At 52.9% G+C, this 23,546-nt stretch overlaps 1 protein-coding gene across 1 annotated transcript; it reads right to left on the bottom strand.

The window, feature by feature from the left end:
- Positions 1-556: 556 nt before the first annotated feature.
- On the bottom strand, positions 557-23,265 carry LOC119947209 (polyunsaturated fatty acid lipoxygenase ALOX12-like). The gene is made up of 14 exons (XM_038768806.1): positions 23,131-23,265; positions 19,437-19,641; positions 15,205-15,286; positions 14,786-14,908; positions 14,595-14,698; positions 12,416-12,576; positions 11,317-11,460; positions 9,890-10,099; positions 5,651-5,737; positions 4,679-4,848; positions 3,999-4,120; positions 1,970-2,070; positions 1,013-1,183; positions 557-888 (listed from the first exon to the last, which is right to left on the bottom strand). The coding sequence occupies exons 1-14, from the start codon at positions 23,263-23,265 to the stop codon at positions 709-711; spliced, it is 1,995 nt and encodes a 664-aa protein (XP_038624734.1). The 3' UTR covers positions 557-708.
- Positions 23,266-23,546: the final 281 nt, after the last annotated feature.

The following is a 23,546-nucleotide window of genomic DNA, read 5'->3' as shown; positions in this document are numbered from 1 at the left end:
TAGTGGAGGAAAAGGCTTTAATATGAGTCTGAAACTAAAGGGGCTTGAGGTGTTGACGTGGAGCCGGGGCTGGGGGTGGGGGGTCTCATTGGGGAAACTGACTCCCCACCCCCTTGGGAGATATGACAGAGTAGGGTGACCACCCCCTGGTCTGAGGGGCGGTGACCTCACCCAAATGGGGAAGGGGGACCGGTGATAGACCATCCTGAGGGCAGGGGAGGGGCTTCTGAAGCAAGGCTGTGCCTAAATGGGGTGGGGGGCTTTAGCCGAAAGGCCAAAGAACCCAGGAGGGTGGGGTGGCCCCTTCGCTTTCCGATCAACGGGTGCCTGGAAGAGAAGGGACGGCAATAATAATAATAATAATTCTGGTATTTTTTACGCGCTTACTGTGTGCCAGGAACTGTACTAAGCTCTGGGGTCAATACAACCATGATCGCATTGGATCCAGTCCCTGTCCCGCATGGGGCTCCCAGTCTTATCCCCCATTTTGCAGAAGGGCACTGAGGCACCAAGAAGCGAAGTGACAAGTCCGAGGTCACCCAGCAGACAAGTGGCAGAGCTGGGATGAGAACCCAGGTCTTTCTGATTCCCAGGCCCGGGCTACCAGGAGACCACCTGGGCAGCGGGCCGGAGCCCAGGAATCAGTCCTGAGAGGAAAGGGCTTCAGAGAGTAGTGGGTGAGTGATGGGACGGGGGTGGTCCTGGGCTTCAGATGGTGATGCTGTTCTCCACGCGGCTGGGCCGCAGGTAGTCATAGGGCAGAGGCAGGTCTGCGTTCCGGGCCTCGATCTCCTCCTCCAGGAAGCCCAGCGCCTTCCTGAACTGGATCAGCACTGCCTCCGGGCCCGGGCCGGAGAAATACCGCTCTTCGTGGTGGCCCAGGCGTACCTGACCGGGGAGCAGCGAGTCGGGGTGACTCAGACCCCCCTGGGATCCAGGCTTCTTCACGGCCCCCCAGCCCGCCCCCGTCCCCCCCCAAAAGTGGCCCACCCACCCCTCGGCCTCCCCTCACCATGTCTGGCTGTGGCCGGCCCAGGTGCCAGGTGATGGTCATCTGCAGACAGGCCTGACGGACGTCAGGCAGAGTACCCATCACGGTCTCCATGGTTACTGCCTCCTTACAGGTCGGCGGGGGCAACCGCATGGTGCAGGGGGCATTAGGAACCCAGGCATACCAGTCCAGCTTGAGGGAGAAGCGGGGGGTGGACAGGAGGCAAACCCTCAGGTTCCCGAACCCAAGCGTCCAGTTTCCCCGCTTCCAATTCGGACCTCCCCTCCCTCCGGATACTCCCCCTCGCCTGTCTTCCCCACCGCACTGTCAGCTCCTCCAGAGTGGGGGTCACATCTGCTTACTCTCTTGTTCTCTCCCAAGCGCCTAGTACGGTCCTCTTGCAAACAGATTGCGTACCCCCTGAGAGACACAGATTGTGTTTAATTCCCGTGTATTTTCTCCGGGCACATAGTACAGTGCTCTTGCACGCAGATTGTGAACCCCACGAGAGACGGGGACTGTGTTTAGTTCCTTTGTAATTTCTCCCAGCGCTTAGTATAGCAGACTGTACGCTCATCAAGGACAGGGAACCTGTCTACCAACCCTGTGTATCGTACTCTGTTGTATTTTACTTTCCCAAGACCTTAATACAGTGCTCCGCGCACAGGGAGCGCTTAATAGATGCAACTGAGTGAAGCAGTGCTTTGCACACAGTAAGCACTTAATAATCAATCAATCAATCAATCAATCGTATTTATTGAGCGCTTACTATGTGCACAGCACTGTACTAAGCGCTTGGGAAGTACAAATTGGCAACACAATTAGTTATTACACAAATAGTAATAAATACTATTACTACTACCATCAGCGGTCGATCAATATCATCTATTGATGATGGATTGACCCAGGGCCTGCTCTCTCTCTCTCTCCCTCCCAGAGGCTCCGGGCCCCCGGCCTCCCACCCCAGGCCCCTCTCACCTGGCCCTGATTGATGGCCGAGTGCTGGGCGGTACAGGTGAACACGCACATGGTGAGGAAGCGGCACAGGGCAGCCTTGGTCTGGAAGGAGACGGGGAACCCTGCAGGGAACAGGGGACCCGGATCAGGGTTAGACTCTGAGGGAGCGGCTGCTCTACTCTATGGAGAGGGGACAGGGAACGGCAAAGAGACAGTGACAGAGATGGAGTCGAGAAGCAGCGTGGCTCCGTGGAAAGAGCGCAGGCTTTGGAGTCAGAAGTCATGGGTTCAAATCCCAGCTCCACCCATTGTCAGCTGTATGACCTTGGGCCAGTCGCTTAACTTCTCTAGGCCTCAGTTACCTCATCTGGAAAATGGGGATGAAGACTGTGAGCCCCATGTGGGACAGAGACTGTGACCCACCTAATTTTTTTTTATCTATTCCACCGCTTAGTTCAGTGCCTGGCACGCAGTAAGTGCTTGACAAGTACCATTAATTAAAAAAACAGTCTGATTCGTTTTTGTGTGCCCCACGTGGGACAACCTGATCACCTTGTAACCTTCCCAGCGCTTAGAACAGTGCTTTGCACATAGTAAGCGCTTAATAAATGCCGTTATTATTATTATTATGAGGAGCAATTAGGTCCCTGAAGCCCAGGTGGAGGGTTTGTGTTTGGGGCAGGGACCAGACCCCCCTCCCCAGACACCGTCTCTCCACTACCCCTCTGACCCCCAACCTGAGGTGGACGGGCCTAAATTTCTCCTAGAAGACTTAGGGTGGCAGACTTTCAGGACATCGTCAAGGGCTCCCTAATCTTTCTTACTAATAAGAAATGAATAACTTCAGTAATAAATATGAATATTTCTTATTTATAGGTTATTATAACGGGAGAGGCCGTGTGGTCTAGCGGATACGGCCCGGGCCTGGGAGCCAGAAGGACCTGGGCTCTAATCCCAGCACCACCAAAAGTCTGCATTGTGGCCTTGGGCAAGTCACTTCACTCCTTGGGCCTCCGTTCCCTCATCCGTAAAATGGGGATTAAGATAGCGAGCCCCATGTGGGACAGAGACTGTGACCCACCTAATTATCTTTTATCTATTCCACCGCTTAGTTCATGCCTGGCACGCAGTAAGTGCTTGACAAATACCATTAATTTTAAAAAAAGTCTGATTCGTTTTTGGTCGACTCCAAGAAGCCTTTTGGTCTTTGATTTGAATAATGCTCTCCGCCTGAAGCCAAGAAACCTTTGTGGGGGACACCTGCCGTCTCCTTTCCAAATTTTCTTTCCCATTAGGTGACAGAAGTGTGTGTTGGGGGAGCCAGAGGAGGGAGCGGGAGAGATGATAATAATAATTGTGGTATTTGTTAAGTGCTTATTTTGTGCCAGGCACTGTACTGAGAGCTAGGATGGATACGAGCAAATTGGGTTGGACACAGTCCCTGTGTCTGGGCTTACATTTTACAGATGAAGGAACTGAGGCACAGAGAAGTAAAGTGATTTGCCCTAGGTCACACAGCAGACAGAGAGATGAGAGACAGAAGGAAGCAGGAGAGATGAGGAGAGATGAATGGGGGGGGAATGGGAGAGCTGAGTGGGAGGGTAAGCAGGGGAGTGGGAGAGATGAATCATTCATTTAATTCAATTGCATTTATTGAGTGCTTACTGTGTGCAGAGCACTGTACTAAGCACTGGGGAGAGTCCAATAAAGCAATCTAAGGGACACATTCCCTGCCCAGAACAAGGTGCCAGTCTAGAGGGGGAGCAGGAAAGATGAGCGGGAAGCAGCGTGGCTCAGTGGAAAGAGCCCGGGCTTGGGAGTCAGAGGTCATAAGTTCTCATCCCGGCTCCACCACTTGTCTGCTGTGTGGCTTTGGGCAAGTCACTTCACTTCTCTGTGCCTCAGTTCCCTCATCTGTAAAATGGGAATGAAGACTGTGAGCCCCACGTGGGACAATCTAATCACTTTATACCCCCCCCCCCCAGTGCTTAGAACAGTGCTTGGCACATAGTAAGCACTTAAATACCAGGAGTTGCGGGGCGTCTCTCACCCCGATCGTGGGCCTCGCCGAGGCCGATGTCGGTGACCTCGCGGATCCAGCTCTGCAGCTCGGAGTCCCTTTGCACCGCCTGGTCCTCGTCGTAGTACAGCCCCACCAGGCCCGACACGTACCTGCCCCGCCGGGGACACGGGTGGACATGGGCCCAAGCCGGGAGGAATGCCTGTAGCCCCGCACGGGGCAGGGGTGGGGGCCGTAAGCTGTGCCCCTGGGAGATGACGGGGAGGGAGGGCGAGCTGGAGAGCTAAGCCAACCTAGAAGGACGGGGGGACCCAGCCACCTCCCCCATCCCATCGCCCCTCACCCCGCATCATCCTCCTTCCCCCACCACATCCTCCATCTCCCTCCACTCCCTCCCCTTCTGGCTCTTACCCCCTCCCCATCCTTCACTCCCTCTCCTCCTCCATCTCCCCTTCTGACCCTAACCACGTGCCCCTCCCTGTCTGCCCCCTCACCCCCCCTTCCTCTTGTGCCCCTGCCCCTCTCCCCTCCTCAGCTCCACCCCCTTACCTCCCCCTCCTCATGTACCCTTCCCCTTCACCTCCCCTCCTCATGTGTCCCTCTCCTTCATCTCCTTGTCCTCATGTGCCCGTCCCCATCTCCCCCCTTCTCCTCATCTCCTTCCCATCCCCCGGGGGTCTGCCCGTCTGCCCTCTGACAGGGGGTCTCACCTTCCAATGATGCCCCAGAGGCGCAGGGCATCTTGGGCATATAAGGCGGAAGGCAGTCCCAGGAGCCCTCGGGCGGCCAGGTCCTCGGGTGGGCACAGCGAGGACATGGTGAGCTTCTGCCCGGCTCGGCGGAGGAGCTCTATGTGCCCACCACCCCCTGTGCCCACCACCTGGCGTAGACCGGAGGGAAGGAGGGAGAGAAAGGGGGCACATCAGGCAGAAGTGGGGAGCAGCCCGGGGGAAGCAGTGTGGCACAGTGGCTAGAGCCTGGGCCTGGGAAGAAGAAGGTCATGGGTTCTGATTCGGGCTCTGCCACTTGTCTGCTCTGTGATCTCGGACAAATCCCTTTATTTCCCTCTGCCTCAGTTCCCTCATCTGCAAAATGGGGGTTGGGACTGTGAGCCCCACGTGCGACGGGGACTGCGTCCAACCCAATTACCTTATATCTACCCCAGAGCTTAGTACAGTGTCTGGCACATTGTAAGCACTTAACAAATACCACAGTTATTATTTTAGTGTCTGTCTCCACCACTAGATTTTAAGCTCCTCAAGGCCAGGGTCGTGACTGCTTCCTCCAGACATAAATATCATCAAAATAAATATCAACCAATGGTATTTATTGAGCACTTAAACAATATGCAGAGCACTGTACTAAGCACTTGGGAGAGTATAAGACAACGGAATCGGCAGAAACGTCCCCGGCCCATAATGACCTTACAGTCTAGGTTCATTCATTCATTCATTCGTATTTATTGAGCGCTTACTGTGTGCAGAGCACTGTACTAGGCGCTTGGGAAATACAAGTTGACATTCATTCATTCATTCGTATTACCGGGAAATGGTTTTGGGGGGATGGGGGTGGTGCAGAGGATTCAGAGTGAAAAAAGGAGTCCTCCTTCCTGGGGAGATGCCCCATTGTCCCCTCCCTGCCAACTGGGGGGACCCGCTCCATTGGGCCCAGTTCTCCCCTACCCGATCAAAGACTCCCCCATCGGAGATGAGCTGGCTTCGGGCCCGAGTGTTGATCTCCAGGGTGTAGCGCATGTGAGGAGCCAAGAGCTGGGAACGACAGCATCGATAATGAGAACAATAATTGGTTGTCAGTCAGTCAATTGTATTTATTGCTTGTTAATAATAATAGTAATAATAACGGCATCGGCATCAGAATCAGTAACAAAAACAATTAGTTGTCAGTCAATCATATTTATTGATTATTAATCATAACGATAAGGATAATAATAATGATAATAATGGTATTTGGCTTTGTGCCAGACACGGTACTAAGCAGTGGGGTGGATACCGGCAAATCGGGTTCGACACAGTCCCTGTCCCAAGTGGGTCTCAGTGTCTCAATCCCCATTTTAAAGATGAGGGAACTGAAGCACAGAGAAGTGAAGTGACCTGCCAAAGGTCACACAGCGGACAGGTGGCAGAGCCGGGATTAGAACCCATGACCTTCAGACTCTCAGGCCCGGCTCTACCCACTACTCCACATTGCTTCTCACCACATGATGCTTACTATGTGCAGAGCACTTCACTAAGCACTTGGGAGAGTACAGTGGAACAACAGAACAGTTACATTCCCTGCCCACAACAAGCTTAGTGTCTAGGGGAGGAGATGGGTAGGGACCGTCTCTATATGTCGCCAACTTGGACTTCCCAAGCACTTAGTACAGTGCTCTGCACACAGTAAGCGCTCAATAAATATGAATGAATGAATGAATGAATAATAGAAATAAATATATTACAGATATGGACATAAGTGCTGTGGGGCTGGGGGCGGAATATGCTTACTATGTGCTGAACCCTGGGGTGAACACAGGGTAGTCGGATCGGACTCAGTCCCTGTCCCTCACGGGGCTCCCAGTCTAAGGGGGAGGGAGAACAAGTAGTTAACACCTATTTTACAGATGAGGAAACGGATCATTTTTCTACAAAAAGTCTCCCCACTCCTCAAGAACCTCCAGCATTTGCCCATCCAACTCCGCATCAAACAGAAACTCCTCACCATCAACTTTAAAACCCTCAATCGCCTTGCCCCCTCCAACCTCACCTCACTACTCTCCTACTTACCCATCCCGCCCGCTTCGCTCCTCTAGTGCCAACGTACTCACCGTACCTCAATCTCGTCTATCTCACCTCCGCCCTCTGGCCTGGAATGCCCTCCCTCTTCATATCTGCCAGACGAGCACTCTCCCCACCTTCAAAGCCTTATTATTCAAAACACAACTCCTCCAAGGGGCCTTCCCAGACTAAGCCCTCATTTCCTCTTCTCCAACTCCCTTCAGCATCACCCTCGCATTTGGATTTGCTCCCTTTACTCACCCCTCCCTCAGCCCCACAGCACTTATGTCTACATCCATAATTTATTTATATTCACGTCTGTCTCCCCCTCTAGACTGTCAGCTCGCTGTGGGCATACCAACTCTGTTATACTGTCCTCTCCCAAGCGCTTACTACAGTGGTCTGTACATAGTAAGCGCTCAATAGATACGATTGATTGATCGAGACTCAGAGACGTGAAGCGACTTGCCCCAAAATCACACAGCAGACGCCGGGATTAGAACCCAGTTCTCCTGAATCCCGGGTCCTGGCTCTCTCCGCTCGGCCACACCGCTTCTTTACAACCAAGGCAAGAAATTCGTCCTCTACGCTCGAGGAGCTTACGGTCTAATGGGGAAGGCAAGACGGACCCAGATTTCAAACGTCCAATGGGTACCAGTACGAAAAGCCAAGGTAAGCGGTTTCATAAACAGAATAAACAGACAGCTAGTCACAGGGGATGACAACACCGGGGAGGTCGGGATTAGTCACAGAACCTTTCTTGAACCGGAAAGTTTTCTGAAAAGGCCTGGTGGATTTGAAGGAGTTTGGCATGGTGGGGGAAGGGTGTGAGCAGTGGGGTGGAGACCAGTACAAAGCTGGCGTGGAGCTGGAGAAGCGGTGTGGCCTGGTGGAAAGAGCCCGGGGCTGGGAGTCAGAGGACCTGGGTTCTTTTTCCGGCTCTGCCACTTGTCAGCTGTGTGATCTTGGGCAAGTCGCTTTTCCAGGCCTCAGTTCCTTCATCTGGAAAATGGGTAGGAAGACTGCGAGCCCCGTGTGGGACCAGTACAATAATGATTATGGTATTTGTTTAGCACTTACTACGTGACAGGCACTGTACTAAGCGCTGGGGTGGTTAGAAGCAAATTGGGTTGGACACAGTCCCTGTCCCACGTGGGGCCCACATTCTCAATCCCCATTTTACAGATGAGGTAACTGAGGCACAGAGAAGTGAAGTGTCCTAAAGCAGATGAGTGGCAGAGCTGGGATTAGCTTGTAATAATAATAATAATAATGGCATTTATTAAGCGCTTACTATGTGCAAAGCACTTGTACATACCCCAGTGCTTAGTACCGTCCCTGTTACATAGTAAGTGCTTAACAACTACCACAAAAAAGAGGTGCTTAATATATGCAACGATTATTCTCAGGTCAAGCGTCCAACCTAATTATCTTGTAACTTCCCCGCCCTTAGTACTGTGCTTCCCAGCCCCACAGCGCTTATGTCCGTTCCTGTAATCTGTCAATTTTCATTAATGTCTGTCTCCCCCGCTAGACTGTAAGCTTGTGGTGGGCAGGGATTATGTCTGTTTATTGTTCTATTGGACTCTCCCAAGCGCTTAGCACAATGCTCTCCACTCGGTAAGTGCTCAATAAAAACGACTGAATTGAATGAATGCCTGGCATATAGTAAGCATTTAAAAAGTACCATAAAGAAAAGCACTTAACAAATATCATAAAAATACCATACCATTTGCTTAACAAACACTACAATTATTATTCCCAGCCAAACCTCCAACCTGATTATCTTGTATCTACCCCCGGGCTTAGTACAGTTCTTGGCACAGAGTAAAGCGCTTAACAAACACTACAATTACTATTCTCGGGCCAAACTTCCGAGCTGATTATCTTGTATCTACCCCAGCCCTTAGTACAGTGTCTGGCACACAGTTAAGTGCTTAACAAATACTACAATTATTATTCTTGGGCCAAACCTCCAAGATCTTGTATCTACCCCAGGGCTTAATATAGTGCCTGGCACATAGCCCTTAACATAATAACAAAATAATAATAATAATAATGACTGAACTTGTTAAGCACTGGGGTAGATACGAGTTATAGAAAGAAGCACTTAACAAATATCACAATCCCGGCTCCACCACTTGTCTGCTGTATGACTTGGGCAAGTCACTTCACTTCTATGTGCCTCAGTTACCACATCTGTAAAGTGAGGATTGAGATTGTGAGCCCCACATAGGACAGAGACTGTGTCGATTGTATCCTGTGAGCCCCATGTGGGACATGGACTGTGTCCAACATGATTTGCTTGAATCCACCCCACCCCAGCGCTTAGAACAGTGCCTGGCACAAAGTAAGCGCTTAACAAATGCCATAATTATTATTTATTATTATTATTATTATTCTCGGGACCAAGCTTCCAAGCTGATTATCTTGCATCTTCGCCAGGGCTTAGCATGGCATAGTGGATAGAGCACAGGCCCAGGAGTCAGAAGGCATGGGTTCTAATCCCAGCTCCTCTACTTCATCATCATCAATCGTATTTATTGAGCGCTTACTGTATGCAGAGCACTGTACTAAGCGCTTGGGAAGTACAAGCTGGCAACATATAGAGACAGTCCCTACCCAACAGCGGGCTCACAGTCTAGAAGGGGGAGACAGAGAACAAAACCAAACATACTAACAAAATAAAATAAATAGAATAGATATGTACAAGTAAGATAAATAGAGTAATAAATATGTACAAACATATATACATATATACAGGTGCTGTGGGAAAGGGAAGGAGGTAAGATGGGGTGGATGGAGAGGGGGACGAGGGGGAGAGGAAGGAAGGGGCTCAGTGTGGGAAGGCCTCCTGGAGGAGGTGAGCTCTCAATAGGGCCTTGAAGGGAGGAAGAGAGCTAGTTTGGCGGATAGGCAGAGGGAGGGCATTCCAGGCCCAGGGGATGACGTGGGCCGGGGGTTGACGGCGGGACAGGCTTCACTTCTCTGGGCCTCAGTTACCTCAGATGTACAATGCCCCACATGGGACGGAGACCGTGTCCGACCCGATTTGCTTGTATCCACCCCAGCGCTTAGCACTGTGCCCGGCACAAAGTAAGCGCTTAACGAACGCCATCAGTACAGTGCCTGGCCCGGGGCGGGTACCTTGTAGACAGGGTGAAGATCTGGCAGCCGCCTGAGGGTAGCCACGACAAGGACCTCAGCTACCAGGTGCGTCCTGAGCAGGTGAGCCTGCAGCTGGTGCAGCTGGAAGTCGGCACTGCGGACCCAGGCCTTGGCCAGGAGCCAAGCCAGGGGAGGGTCGGACGGCAGGAAAACCGGAGGGGGTGGCGACCCGGGCCGAGGCAGCTGCAGCTGCGGGGGAGGATGAGAAGGTGGGGGCTGCGTTCATTCAATCGTATTTATTGAGCGCTTACCGTGTGCAGAGCACTGTACTAAGCACTTGGGAAGTACACGTTGGCAACATATAAGTACAAGTTGGCTGCAGCCAATGTGTCTTCCGATTCTGCTGGAATGCACTCCCCCAAGCTCTTCGTACAGTGCTCTGCATGTAACACTCAAGGTATTTGTTAAGCGCTTACTATGTGCCAGGCGCCGTACAAAGCGCTGGAGTAGACGCAAACAAATCGTCCCTGTCCCACGTGGGGCTCACAGTCTCAGTCCCCATTTTATTCATTCATTCAGTCATATCTATTGAGCATTTACCGTGTGCAGAACAACGTACTAAGCGCTTGGGAGAGTATACTATAACAACAGACGCGTTCCCTGTCCACAACGAGCTCACAGAGGGAACTGAGGCACAGAGGAGTAACGTGACTTGCCCAAGGTCACACAGCAGACAAGTGGCCGAGCTGGGATTAGCCGACGCCCGGGCTCTACGCACAGTGCCACACTGCTCAATAAATATCACTGATGGGTAGATTGATTAGGTACCTCTGCAGCCCTTACATTCCTATCCATAATTGATTTGTTTATATTTATGTTTATATTAATGTCTGTATCCCCCCGCTAGACTGTAAGCTCGTTATTCTGGCTAACTCTGTTGTACTTTCCTCTCCCTAGCGCTTTGTCCGGACTCCGCACGTAGTAAGCGCTCAGGAAGTGCCAGAGGTGGATTGAGCAGCGTGGCTCAGTGGAAATCAATCAATCAATCAATCGTATTTATTGAGCGCTTACTGTGTGCAGAGCACTGTACTAAGCGCTTGGGAAGTCCAAGTTGGCAACATATAGAGACGGTCCCTACCCAACAGTGGGCTCACAGTCTAGAGGAGTCAGAGGTCATCCTGGCTCCTCCAATTGTCAACTGTGTGACTTTAGGCAAGTCACTTCACTTCTCTGCACCTCAGTTACCTCATCTGTAAAATGGGGATTAAGACTGTGAGCCCCCTGTGGGGCAACCTGATCACCTTGTAACCTCCCCAGCGCTTAGAACGGTGCTTTGCACATAGTAAGCGCTTAATAAATGCTATTATTATTATTATTATTATTATTATTATTATTATTATTGAGTGCTCCCGGGAGTGAGGGGTGGGCCAGAGGGTGGTTCCCCAGGCCCCGGGGTGCCGTGTTACCTGGATGGCCAGGGGGAGCAGCCCCCCGGCCGGTCCCAACCGCAGCAGGACGAGCGGGGCGGCCAGGTGCTGCCGCCGGCCACTGATCACATTGGGCTCGATCCCATCCAGCAGGGAGAAGTCCGCTTCGAACAAGGTCCCAGCCTGCAGAAAGGGGAGGTCAGGGTCCTCCAGCCTGCGGAAAGAGGGGCAGGGGGCCGCCCAGGGGGGCAAGGCAGGGCCTGGGTCCCAGCCCGGGGTTGGGGGAAGGGGCAGGGGCCGGGTCAGGGTCATAGCCGCTTAGAACAGCACATAGTAAGCACTTAACTTCTCCCACTAGAGAAGCAGCATGGCACGGTGGGAAAGAGCCCGGGCTTTGGAGTCAGAGGTCATGGGTTCAAATCCCGGCTCAGCTGTGTGACTTTGGGCAAGTCACTTAACTTCTCTGGGCCTCAGTTCCCTCATCTGTAAAATGGGGATGAAGACTGTGAGCCCCCTGTGGGGCAACCTCATCACCGTGTATCCTCCCAGCGCTTAGAACAGTACTTTGCACATGGTAAGTGCTTAATAAAATGCCATCATTATTATTATTAACAAATGCCATTATCATCATCGCAATAATAATCGTGTTCTTAAGTGCTTATTATGTGCCAGACACTGTACTAAGTGTGGGGGTGGACACAAGCAAATCAGGTTGGACTCAGTCCCCGTCCCACCTGGGGCTCACAGTCTCAGTCCCCATTTTACAGATGAGGGAACTGAGGCCCAGAGAAGGGAAGTGACTTGCCCAAGGTCACACAGCAGACCTACAGCGGAGCCGGGATTAAGCCCATGGCCTTCTAACCGCCAGGCCCGGGCTTTATCAGCTGGGTCCTCATAGTCAGGGGGTTGAGGTCAGGAGCCCAGCTGGGTTGAGGGGGGCGGATCAGGGACCCCAGACTGGAGGGGGGCAGGGGCAGGCCCCAGGATGGATGGCGAGGGGACATCCTGGGCAGAGGGCGGCCACAGAAGGGGTAGAGTCGGGGCAGTCTCGGTGACATTGGTGCGAATTTTCCAGAGCGAGGGAGTGGGGGTCTGCAGGGATGTGCGGGGGGGGTGCAGGGATGTGTGTGCGGTGAACCTTGAGCTCCCGTTGGAGGGTCTGACTCAGGTCCTGGGTCTCCGGGGGCAGGTCCAGGCGGGAAGGCAGCCGCACACAGCGCCTCACGAGCGTAGGGTTGGCGCCATTGAGGAACTGGTAACCGAAGATCTCGTCCTCCTGCCACGACCGGTGAACACGCTCTGGGAGCCACGAGCAAGGGGAGCACGGGGAGAGCAGGGGGAGCAAGGAGAGGAGGAGGAGGAGGAGGAGGAGGAGGGATGGGAGGAGGAGGAAGGTTGAGGAGAGGAGGTGGGGGGTGGAGGAGGAGGAGGAGTGACGGGAGGAGAAAGAGGAGATGGGATGGGGAGCATGGGGAGAGCAGGGGGAGCAAGGAGAGGAGGAGGAGGAGGGATGGGAGAAGGAGGAGGAGGAAGGATGGGAGAAGGAGGAGGAGGAAGGTTGAGGAGAGGAGGTGGTGGGTGGAGGGGGAGGAGGAGTGATGGGAGGAGAAAGAGGAGATGGGATGGGGAGCACGGGGAGAGCAGGGGGAACAAGGAGAGGAGGAGGAGGAGGAGGGATGGGAGAAGGAGGAGGAGGAAGGTTGAGGAGAGGAGGTGGTGGGTGGAGGAGGAGGAGGAGTGATGGGAGGAGAAAGAGGAGATGGGATGGGGAGCACGGGGAGAGCAGGGGGAGCAAGGAGAGGAGGAGGAGGGATGGGAGAAGGAGGAGGAGGAAGGTTGAGGAGAGGAGGTGGTGGGTGGAGGAGGAGGAGAAGGAGTGACGGGAGGAGAAAGAGGAGATGGGATGGGGAGGAGGAGGAGGAGAGATGGGAAGACGAGGAGAAAAGACAGGGGAGGATGGATGAGAAAAGGAGGCGAGATGGGAGGAGAAGGAGGAGGAGGAATGGCGGGGAGGAAGCAGGTAGCTGACTCATGGTACCTCCAGGTCTTCCCCCCGCCCACCTTGGGGACCCAGCCTCCTTACCCCGAAACCCCCATTTCCACCCCCGTCCCCAGAATCCAGGCACCTGAGGAGTCAGAGCCCCAAACGGATAACAACTCTAGTTTCCTCCACCAAGCATTCAGTACAGTGATCTGAACCGGATAGAAGCAGCAAGGCATTGTCCTCTGGGCTGTAAGTTCCTTATAGCCAGGGAACGGATCTGCTAATTCTGTTCTATTGTCCTCTCCCAATCGCTCAGCACAGTGCTCTGCATAGAGTAAGTGCTCAATAAATACCATTGATTGATTGATAAAGGAGAGAGCCTGGGCATCACAGGACCTGGGTTCTAATCCTAGCTCAGCCATGTAACTGCTGTGAGACCTTGGCCGAGTCATTTCTCAGTGCCTCAGTTACTTCATCTGCAAAATGGGGATTCAATATCTGTTCTCCCTTCTATTTAGACTGTGAGCCCCACGTGGGACCTCATGATCTTGTATCTACACCAGCGCTTATTACAGTGCTTGGTATACAGTAAGCACTTAACAAATACCACACTTAGGGTAGACTGTAAGCTTCTTGAGGGCAAAGATCAGATCTACTGCTACTATGTATAATAATGATGGTATTTGTTAAGCATTCATTCATTCATTCAATCGTATTTATTGAGCGCTGTACTAAGAACTTGGAAAGCACAATTTAGCAATAAAGAGGGACAATCCCTGCCCACACCGGGTTTACAGTCTAGAAGGGGGGAGACAGACATCAAAGCAAGTAAACAGGCGTCAATATAAACAGAATTATAGATAGATACATATCAAAACAAGGAAACAGGAAATAATATAAATAAGTAGAATTATAGATGTGTATATATTTTCATAAGTGCTACGGGGTGGACTACATGGGGCTCAGTCTAAGTGGAAGGGAGAATGGGTATTCAAACCCCATTTTACAGATGAGGAATCTGAGGCCCAGAAAAGTGAAGTGAATTGCCGAAGGCCACCCGGAAAGCAGGCGGCATTGCTGGGATTAGAACCCAGGTCTCCTCTGACTCCAGAACTCGGGCTCTTTCCACTAGGCCACACTGCTTTTCCACAGTGTTCTCCCAAGCACCTAGGACAGTGCTCTGCACAGCGCTCTGGGTTCCACAAACACTACTGATTGACCGGTTGATTGGTTCTGGGGTTTGGACCTAGGTGGGCTCCAGAATTAGTTGCTGAAGAGGTGGGAATTAGGGGAGGCAGAGGGAGGTAGGAGGCGGTGGGGGGGTGTCACTGACCAGACAAGGGACTTTGGGGATCCCAGTAGATTCGGTTAAAATCTTCCAGGTGCTTCCAGGAGCTGATGGCGGTGACCAGGCGCTTCAGGGACAGTTCCATCAGTCTGGAGGGGAGGGGGATGGGGTGAGGGGCCAGTCCCAGTCTAGGGGCACCCACCCTCCCGTCCCCCGCCCCACCCCACTGTGCTCACCCCCGCCTCAGCGAGCCCTCAAAGTCCCTCCTCTTCTCCTCGTGGAACCTGGCGTCGACTGGCAGGTCCCGCTCTGAGGTGGCACTCACGGTCAGCGGCAGCCCCTCCTTCCATAATGCCCAGCTGAAAGGCCGGGGGGGGGGGCGAGGGTCAGAGGTCAGGGAGTGGATGCGGAGAGGTGAAGGGGGTCAGAAAGTTGTGTGAGGGGCTGGGGGGTAAGAGGCAGAGGTCAGGGAGTGGAAGAGGAAAGGCTGAGAGGGTCAGAGAGTTGGGTGAGGGGCTGGGGGTGAGGGTCAGAGGTGAGGGAGTGGATGTGGAGGGTTGGGTGAGGGGCTGTAATGGGGAGTTCAGGGGGAGGTAGCAGGGAAGGATCAGATCGGGTGAGTCCTGAGCTCGGGGAAGGAGGGAGGAAGTGTCACCGGTACAGCTTCTGTCTTTCTTCCAGCTCCATTTCCCGGTGCTTGAGGAAGAGGCCCTTGGGATCGGCTCCTCTCGTCCGGGCTGTAGGAATGGGGTCGGGGGGGAGAGGGTAGCGGGGGAAGGGGGTCACACCTGGGGTCTTGCCCCCCACTCCCCCAATCTATATCACCCTTATTTCCATCTTCACTGCCCCTCCACTTGGCCTCTCTGCTACCTTAACCAGTCCTCCCCATCTGCTTCCCTAATTAATTAGCAAGCAATTAATTGGTTAGTACAGGACTCTGCACACAATAAAGCACTCAATAAATAGCACTGATTGATTTATTTAAACTATAAGTTTATGTCCACTAATTCTGTTGCACTGTATTCTCCCAAGTGCTTAGAACCGTGATCTACACATAGTAAAGCATTCAATAAATGGCATTGATTGATTAATTCATCTAGACTGTAAATTTGTAATGTCCACGAATTCTGTTTTATTGTATTCTCCCAAGTGTTTAGTACAGTGAGTGCTCTGCGCACAGGGAAGCACTCAATAAATAGCACTGATTGATTAATCTAGATTGTAAGTTTATGTCTGTTAATTCTGTTGTATTGTATTCTCCCAATCACTTAGCATAGTGCTTTGAACATAGTGCTCACCAAATAGCATTGATTGACCAAGTAATCATCGTATTTGTTAAGTGCTTACTATGTGTCAAGCACTGTTCTAAAAACTGGGGTGGATACCAGATAATCAGGTTGGAGAGAGTCCCTGTTCCACATAAGACTCATAGTCCAAGTAGGAGGGAGAACAGGTATTAAATCCCCATTTAACAGATGAGGAAACTGAGGCATAGACAATCATAAATAATAATTATAAGTGAATAATAATAATTATAGACGAGTGAAGTGCACTATGGGCAGGGAATGCGTCTGTTTATTATTACATGGTACTTTCCCAAGCGCTTAGTACAATGCTCAGCACACAGTAAGCACTCAAAAAATACAGTTGACTGACTGGTGTGCCCAAGGTCCCACGGCAGACCAGAGGTGGAGCCCAGACCAGAACCAGGTCCTCTGACTCCCAAGACCGTGCTCTATCCACTACGCCATCCTGCTTCTTAATACGCCCTACTGCTTCTCTCCCTTCCCGTTCATGTTGATGAGTTTCGCGCAATCTCGCCTATCTAGAAAAGATATCGATTTCCCTAAGGCTGTCTGAGCTTTCACAAAACTGGTCTTCCAGCTTCTGTCAGTACAAGTCAATACTATTCCTTTCTCTTCCAAAAAGTCACAATGAGTTGGGAGACAAACAGAGGTTGGGGAGGTTAGTTTGTCCCCACCCTTACCTGCCGCTTCTCCCCATCACTTCCCTTTGCCCCCAGCCTCACCTGTCACTCCCCTTGGTCCCCAGAATCACCTGCCTCTTCTCCCCATCACTTCCCTTTGTCCCCAGCCTCACCTGCCTCCTTTTCCCATCCCTCCATGTGGTCCCCAGCCTCACCCGTCACTCCCCTTGGTCCCCAGAATCACCTGCCTCTTCTCTCCTGTCGCTTCCCTTTGTCCCCAGCCTCACCTGCCTCTTTTTCCCATCCCTCCACGTGGTCCCCAGCCTCACCCGTCACTCCCCCTGGTCCCCAGAATCACCTGCTTCAGCCTCCTTTCTGACCTCCCAACCTCCTGTCTCTCCCCACTTCAGTTCATACTTCACTCTGCTCCCCAGATTATCTTTCTACAGAGACGTTCAGGGCATGTCACCCCGCTCCTCAAAAATCACCAGTGGTTGCCTATCAACCTCCGTATCCAACAAAAACTCCTCACTATTGGCTTCACAGTTCTCCATTTCCTTGCCCCCTCTTACCTCACCTCCCTTCTCTCCTTCTCCATCCCAGCCCACCCACTCCGCTCCTCTGCTGCTAACCTTCTCACTGGGCTTCGTTCTCGCCTGTCCCACCGTCGACCCCTGGCCCATGTCCTACCCTGGCCTGGAACGCTCTCCCTCCTCCAATCAGCCAAACGATCACTCTTCCCCGCTTCAAAGCCCTACTGAAGGGTTCCCTCCTCCAAGAGGCCTTCCCAGACTAAGCCCTTTTCCTCAGCTCCTCCTCCCCTCCGCGTTGCCCTGACTCATTCCCTTTGCTCTACCCCGCTCTCCCCACCCCACAGCACTTATATATATGTATATATCTATAATTCTATTTATTTAAATTGATGCCTGTTTACTTATTTTGATGTCTGTCTTCCCCCTTCTAGACTGTAAGACTGGTGTGGGCAGGGATTGTCTCTCTTTATTGCTGAATTGCACTCTCCGAGAGCTTGGTACAGTGCTCTGCACACAGTTAGTGCTCAATAAATACGATTGAACGAGTGCTTCTTGTTCCCATCACTCCCCACTGTCCCCAGCTTTGACTTATCTCTTCTCCCCTATCACTCCCCCTTGTCCCCAGCCTCACTTTCCACTCCCCTTTGTCCCCACCCTTATTTGCCTCTTCTCTTCATCCCTCCCTGTGCTCCCCAGCCTCACCTGTCACTCCTTTTTGTCCCCAGAATCACCTGCCCCTTGTTCCCATCACAACTTGTTGTCCCGAGCCTCACCCGCCACGCTCCCTTGTCCTCAGAATCACCTGCCTCTTCTCCCCATCACTTTCCATCATCCCCAGCCTCCCATTACTCCGCCTTCATTCAATTTGTCCCCAGCCTCTCCTTCCCTGTCACCCCCTTGTCCCAAGCCTCCCCTGCCTCTTCTCCCCATCACTTTCCATCATCCCTAGCCTCCCATTACTCCGCCTTCATTCAATTTGTCCCCAGCCTCTCCTTCCCTGTCACCCCCTTGTCCCAAGCCTCCCCGCCTCTTCTCCCCATCACTTTCCATCATCCCCAGCCTCCCATTGCTCCACCTTCATTCAATTTGTCCCCAGCCTCTCCTTCCCTGTCACCCCCTTGTCCCAAGCCTCCCCTGCCACTTCTCATCCTGCTCCTCACTGGTCCCCACCTTATGGCCTGAGACCTCTCACCTACCCCACCCTTAACCACCTCCCCCCCAGTGCCCTGTCTTCTCTGTTGGCTCAAGCTTAACGACTCCCGCCCTTCCCGCTGCTCTTCTGCAACCCGTTCACCTCTCCCCTGCCCATGCTCTCCCCCACCCTCTTCATCTACCCACCCTGCCCTCTTTGCCCCCCTGCAACCTGCCCCCCAGCACAGCATCACCAATTCTTCCCCAATCATCAATTAATCCAATCCCCCTCCTCTCCTCAAGGCCCTTTCCTTCCCCCTCGGTCTCCTTTAACTGCCAACTCCCGCCCCCGGCCCATCCACACCTTGTCTGAGCTCAGCCTACCTTTATCTGTCCTTCCTGTCCCCAGGCTCCCTCCCTCTACCCCACTGATTGATTGATTGATTGATTAATGGCACTTGTTAAGTGCTAACTACGAGCAAAGGAAGATACAAGCTAATCAGGTTGGACGCAGTCCCGTGTCCCACGTGAGGCTCACAGACTAAAAGGAGGGAGTAGGGTTGAATTGGAATCCCCATTTTACAGACGAGGTAACTGAGGCACAGAGAAGCGAAGTGACTTGCCCAAGGAGCTGGGATTAGATCCCAGATCTTTCTGATTCTCAGGACCATGCTCTTTCCACTAGGCCACGCTGTCACCCATCCTCTGGACTCAGTCAGCCAGTCAGTCAGTGAGTCATATTTATGGAGCGCTTACTGAGTGTAGAGCACTGTACTAAGTGCTTGGGAGAGTATAATATAATAATATATAACAGACACATTCCCTGCCCGCAAAGAGGGGGAGACAGACACGAATAGAAAGAAAGAAATGACAGAGATGGATATAAGTGCTGTGGGGCTGGGAGGGGGGATGAATAAAAGGAGTAAGTCAAGGTGACTCAGAAGGGAGTGGGAGAAGGGGAAAGGAGGGCTTAGCAAGGGAAGGCCACTTGGAGGAGATGGGCCTTCAATAAGGCTTTGAAGAGGGGGAGAGTCATTGTCCATCGGATATGAAGAGAGGGGAAGAGGCCGGATGTGGGCCAGAGGTTGGTGGCCGAGAGACGAGATCGAGGACTCCTCTCCTCCCTGCCCACATCCTCCATTCCTTCCATCGACCTCTCTCCCCTTCCCCACCTTCCCATCCTTCCACTTCCCCTGACCTTCCCTATCCTTCTTTTTTCCCAATCCCTCTCCCCCTTCCGCCCATCTCCCTGCCCTGCGTCTCCCCAGTCCACCCGCTCAGCTCCCGGGGCCTCACCCGTGCCCTCGGGCAGGCTCAGCTCGGCCTCGCCGGACACCCATCGGTAACAGGGGAAGGTCGCCTCCTCCGAGCCGTCCTCCGGGCCCCGCACGGACACGTAGTTGCAGAACCAGGCGTCGTCCAACAAAAGGCGCTCCTTGCGCAGGCGTATGAACAGCAGGGGACCCAGGTCTCCGGGGGTCTCCCAGTCGAAGTCTTCCACCTGAGAAGAAGAGGGGTCCGATATCACCGGGGGTGGGGAGGGCCTGGGGCCTGAGGAGGGAGGGGACCCCGGGACTGGAGGCCCTGGACCCCCAGAGTCCCTGGGACAGGGCTGGGACACAGGGCCCTGGTGTGGGGAGGAATGCGGGGACGGTGTCTTTCCAGAAAGGCCGGTGAGCCGGACTCTGGGGAAGGGCCCAAGGTGCCCCCTCGATGCCCTCAGCTGAGCGACCCCCCTAAAGCGGCCCGTGACTTTGCCCCCATCTCACCTCGCTCCTCTCCTATTCCAACCCAGCCCACACACTCCGCTCCTCTAATTCATTCATTCAATCGTATTTATTGAGCGCTTACTGTGTGCAGAGCACTGTACTAAGCGCTTGGGAAGTACAAGTTGGCAACATATACAGACAGTCCCTACCCAACAGTGGGCTCACAGTCTAGAAATGCCAGACTGAGCCCCCTTTCTCCTCTCCTCCTCCCCATCCCCGCCCAACCCGGCCCTACCTCCTTCCCCTCCCCACAGCACCTGTATATATGTGTGTACAGATTTATTACTCTATTTATTTTACTTGTACATATTTACTATTCTATTTATTTTGTTAATGATGTGCATCTAGCTCTACTTCTATTTATTCCGACGACTTGACACCCGTCCACGTGTTTTGTTTTGTTGTCTGTCTCCCCATTCTAGACCGTGAGCCCATTGTTGGGTAGGGACCGTCTCTGTATGTTGCCAACTTGGACTTCCCAAGTGCTTAGTACAGTGTTCTGCACACAGTAAGCGCTCAATAAATACGATTGAATGAATGAAGGAATGAATAAGGCCAACCTTCTCACTGCGCCTCCACCTCGTCTACCTGATGGCCGACTCCTCACCCAAATCCTGCCTCTGGCCTGGAACGCCCTCCCTCCTCATATCCGACAGACAATTAACTCTGCCCCCTCTTAAAGGCCTACTGAAGGCCCATCTCCTCCAAGAGGCCTTCCCTGACTAAGCTCTCCTTTCCTCTTCTCCCATTCCCTTGTGCGTCGCCATGCCTTGCTCCCTTTATTCATCCCCTCTCCCAGCCCCACAGCACTAATGTCCATCTCCGTCATTTATGTCTTTATATTCACGTCTTCCTCCTCCTCCGGACTGCAAGCTCATTGTTTATTTTTGAATCATACTCTCCCCAGCGCTTAGTACAGCGCTCTGCAAACAGTAAGCGTTCAATAAATACGACTGAATGAATGACTGGGCCCCTTCTCCCCTTCTCTAAATAACGGTTTCTGGGGATTCCATATCCTCCCGCCAGTCAATCCCTCCGAGGTGGGGAAAGGAAGTAGGGGAAGAGGGGATGGGGGCAGGATGGATGATTTGCCCTGCGGTGACTTTTCAGGAAGACCCCGTGCTGCTCGGTTATAGACCGCAGAGAACGCTTGGAAGTAGCGCGCTGGAAAACTGGGACAGATGGGCCTGGGGTACCTGTCTTCAGGGCTCTGGACACAGAAAGCTTTTAATTAATGCTACCAATCAGTCAATCAATCAATCAATCGTATTTATTGAGCGCTTACTGTGTGCAGAGCACTGTATTAAGCGCTTGGGAAGTAGAAGTTGGCAACATATAGAGACAGTCCCTACCCAACAGTGGGCTCACAGTCTAAAAGTGGGCTCACAGTCTAAACAGTCTAAACAGTACCACTGCTACTTTTAGACTGTGAGCCCACTGTTGGGTAGGGACTGTCTCTATATGTTGCCAATTTGTACTTCCCAAGCGCTTAGTACAGTGCTCTGCACACAGTGAGCGCTCAATAAACACGATTGATGATGATACTACTATTACTACTGACTGTGCCCAACCCTATTTGCCTGTATCCATCCCAGCGCTTAGTACAGTGCCTGGCACATAGTAAGCGCTTAACCAATACCGTAATTATTATTGTTATTACTACGACTACAAAGCTCTTAATAAATGCCACCACTGCTACTGCTGCTGCTGCTATGGCTATTACTACTATTCATTCATTCATTCAACCACATTTATTGAGCACTTACTGTGTGCAGAGCACTGTGCTAAGCGCTTGGGAAGTAAGTTGGCAACAGATAGAGACTGTCCCTACCCAACAACGGGCTCACAGGCTAGAAGGGGGAGACAGAACCAAACATGTGGACAGGTGTCAAGTCATCAGAATAAATAGAAGTAAAGCTAGATGCACATCATTAACAAAATAAATAGAATAGTAAATATATGTACAAGTAAAATAAATAAAGCAATAAACCCGCACAAACATATATACAGGTGCTGTGGGAAGGGGAAGGAGGTAGGGCGGGGGGGATGGGGAGGGGGAGAGGAAAAAGGGGGCTCAGTCTGGGCTCAGTACTACTAAGCTCTTAATAAATGCCATCACCACCATTACTACCACTACTACTACTACTACTACTACTACTACTACTACTATTACTAGTACTACTACTAAGCTCTTAATAAATGTCACCACTGCTACTACTAAGCTCTTACTGAATGCCACCGCGGCTACTGCTGTAGCTCCTACCAGTCAATCAATCGTATTTATTGAGCGCTTACTGTGTGCAGAGCACTGTACTAAGCGCTTGGGAACTACAAGTTGGCAACATATAGAGACGGTCCCTACCCAACAGTGGGCTCACAGTCTATTACTACTACTGCTTCTAAGCTCTTAATAAATACCACCACTGTACTGCTTCTACCACGATCACGCATGCTACGACTACTATTACTAGTCAGTCATTTACTGAGCGCTTACCATGTGCAGAGCACTGTACTAAGCGTTTGGGAGGGCCCAATGGAACCATACCACAGACGCATTCCCTGCCCACAAGCAGCTTATAGCCTGGGGTGGGGTGGGGGTGGGGGATTTGCACGAATAGAAAGAAATAAAAATGACAGATGTGGACATACGTGCTGTGGGGCGGGGAGGGGGGATGAATATGGGGAACAAGTCAGGGCGACACAGAAGGGAGTGGGAGAAAGGAAAGGAAAAGAGGGCTTAGTCAGGGATGGCCCCTTGGAGGAGACGGGCCTTCAATAAGGCTTTGAAGGCAGGGGAAGAGGCTTCGTTTGTCTGATATGATGATAATGATGATGGCATTTGTTAAGCGCTATGTGCAAAGCACTGTTCTAAGCGCTAGGGAGGTCACATGGTGATCAGGTTGTCCCGGGGGGCGGTGGGAGCCTATTGCTGCTACTGCTGGATTCGAGCCTGTGAGCTCGTTGTGGGCAGGAATATGTCTGTTGCTATACTGTCCTCTCCCAAGCGCTTAGTACAGTGCTTGGCACACGATAAGCGCTCAATCAATACTGCTACCAGTCCTGCTGTTGCTCGTGGGGCGCTCCTCCAACTACCGGCAGGGCTCCGGCCGCGGGGATGCCCCCCGCCCCCCTTGGTGCCCGGGGGACCTTTCCGCCTCCCTCCCCGCCCCCGGGCAGCCCTCCGCCGTGCCCCCCGCCCGCCCCGGGTGCCCCCGGCTGACCTGGCCCCGGGTGGGCCGCAGCCGCAGGCCCAGGTCGGCCTCGCCCCGCTCCCCGACCAGCCAGACCGCCACTCGGTTGGTGGAGCCCGCGAAGGTATCGGCCCCGGTGGCCACCCGGACCCGGTACCGGCCCATCCAGCCTCCGAGAGCCCCGCTTCTCTGCGCCGGGACCCGCAGGTTAAAGCGGGGACAGGCCTGTCCCTGCCCGTCCCCGGCCTTCCCACACTCCGAGTCTCCTCCCCGAGACCGGCCGGCCGCGCCCCGGGACGGGCCGAGACCTGCGGCGGGTGGATCGGGGGCGGGGGCACGGGGCACGGGGCACCGGGTACGGGGTGGGCCAGCACACTGTCCTGGAGGAAGGAGGGCCGGAGGGAGGCCAGGGGAGACAAGGGCCGGGCAGCTGGCCAGGAAGGGCC

Source organism: Tachyglossus aculeatus, chromosome Y4 (assembly GCF_015852505.1).
Source record: "Tachyglossus aculeatus isolate mTacAcu1 chromosome Y4, mTacAcu1.pri, whole genome shotgun sequence".
In the NCBI taxonomy this organism is placed as follows: domain Eukaryota; kingdom Metazoa; phylum Chordata; class Mammalia; order Monotremata; family Tachyglossidae; genus Tachyglossus; species Tachyglossus aculeatus.
This window is presented reverse-complemented; position numbering and strand designations above follow the sequence as displayed.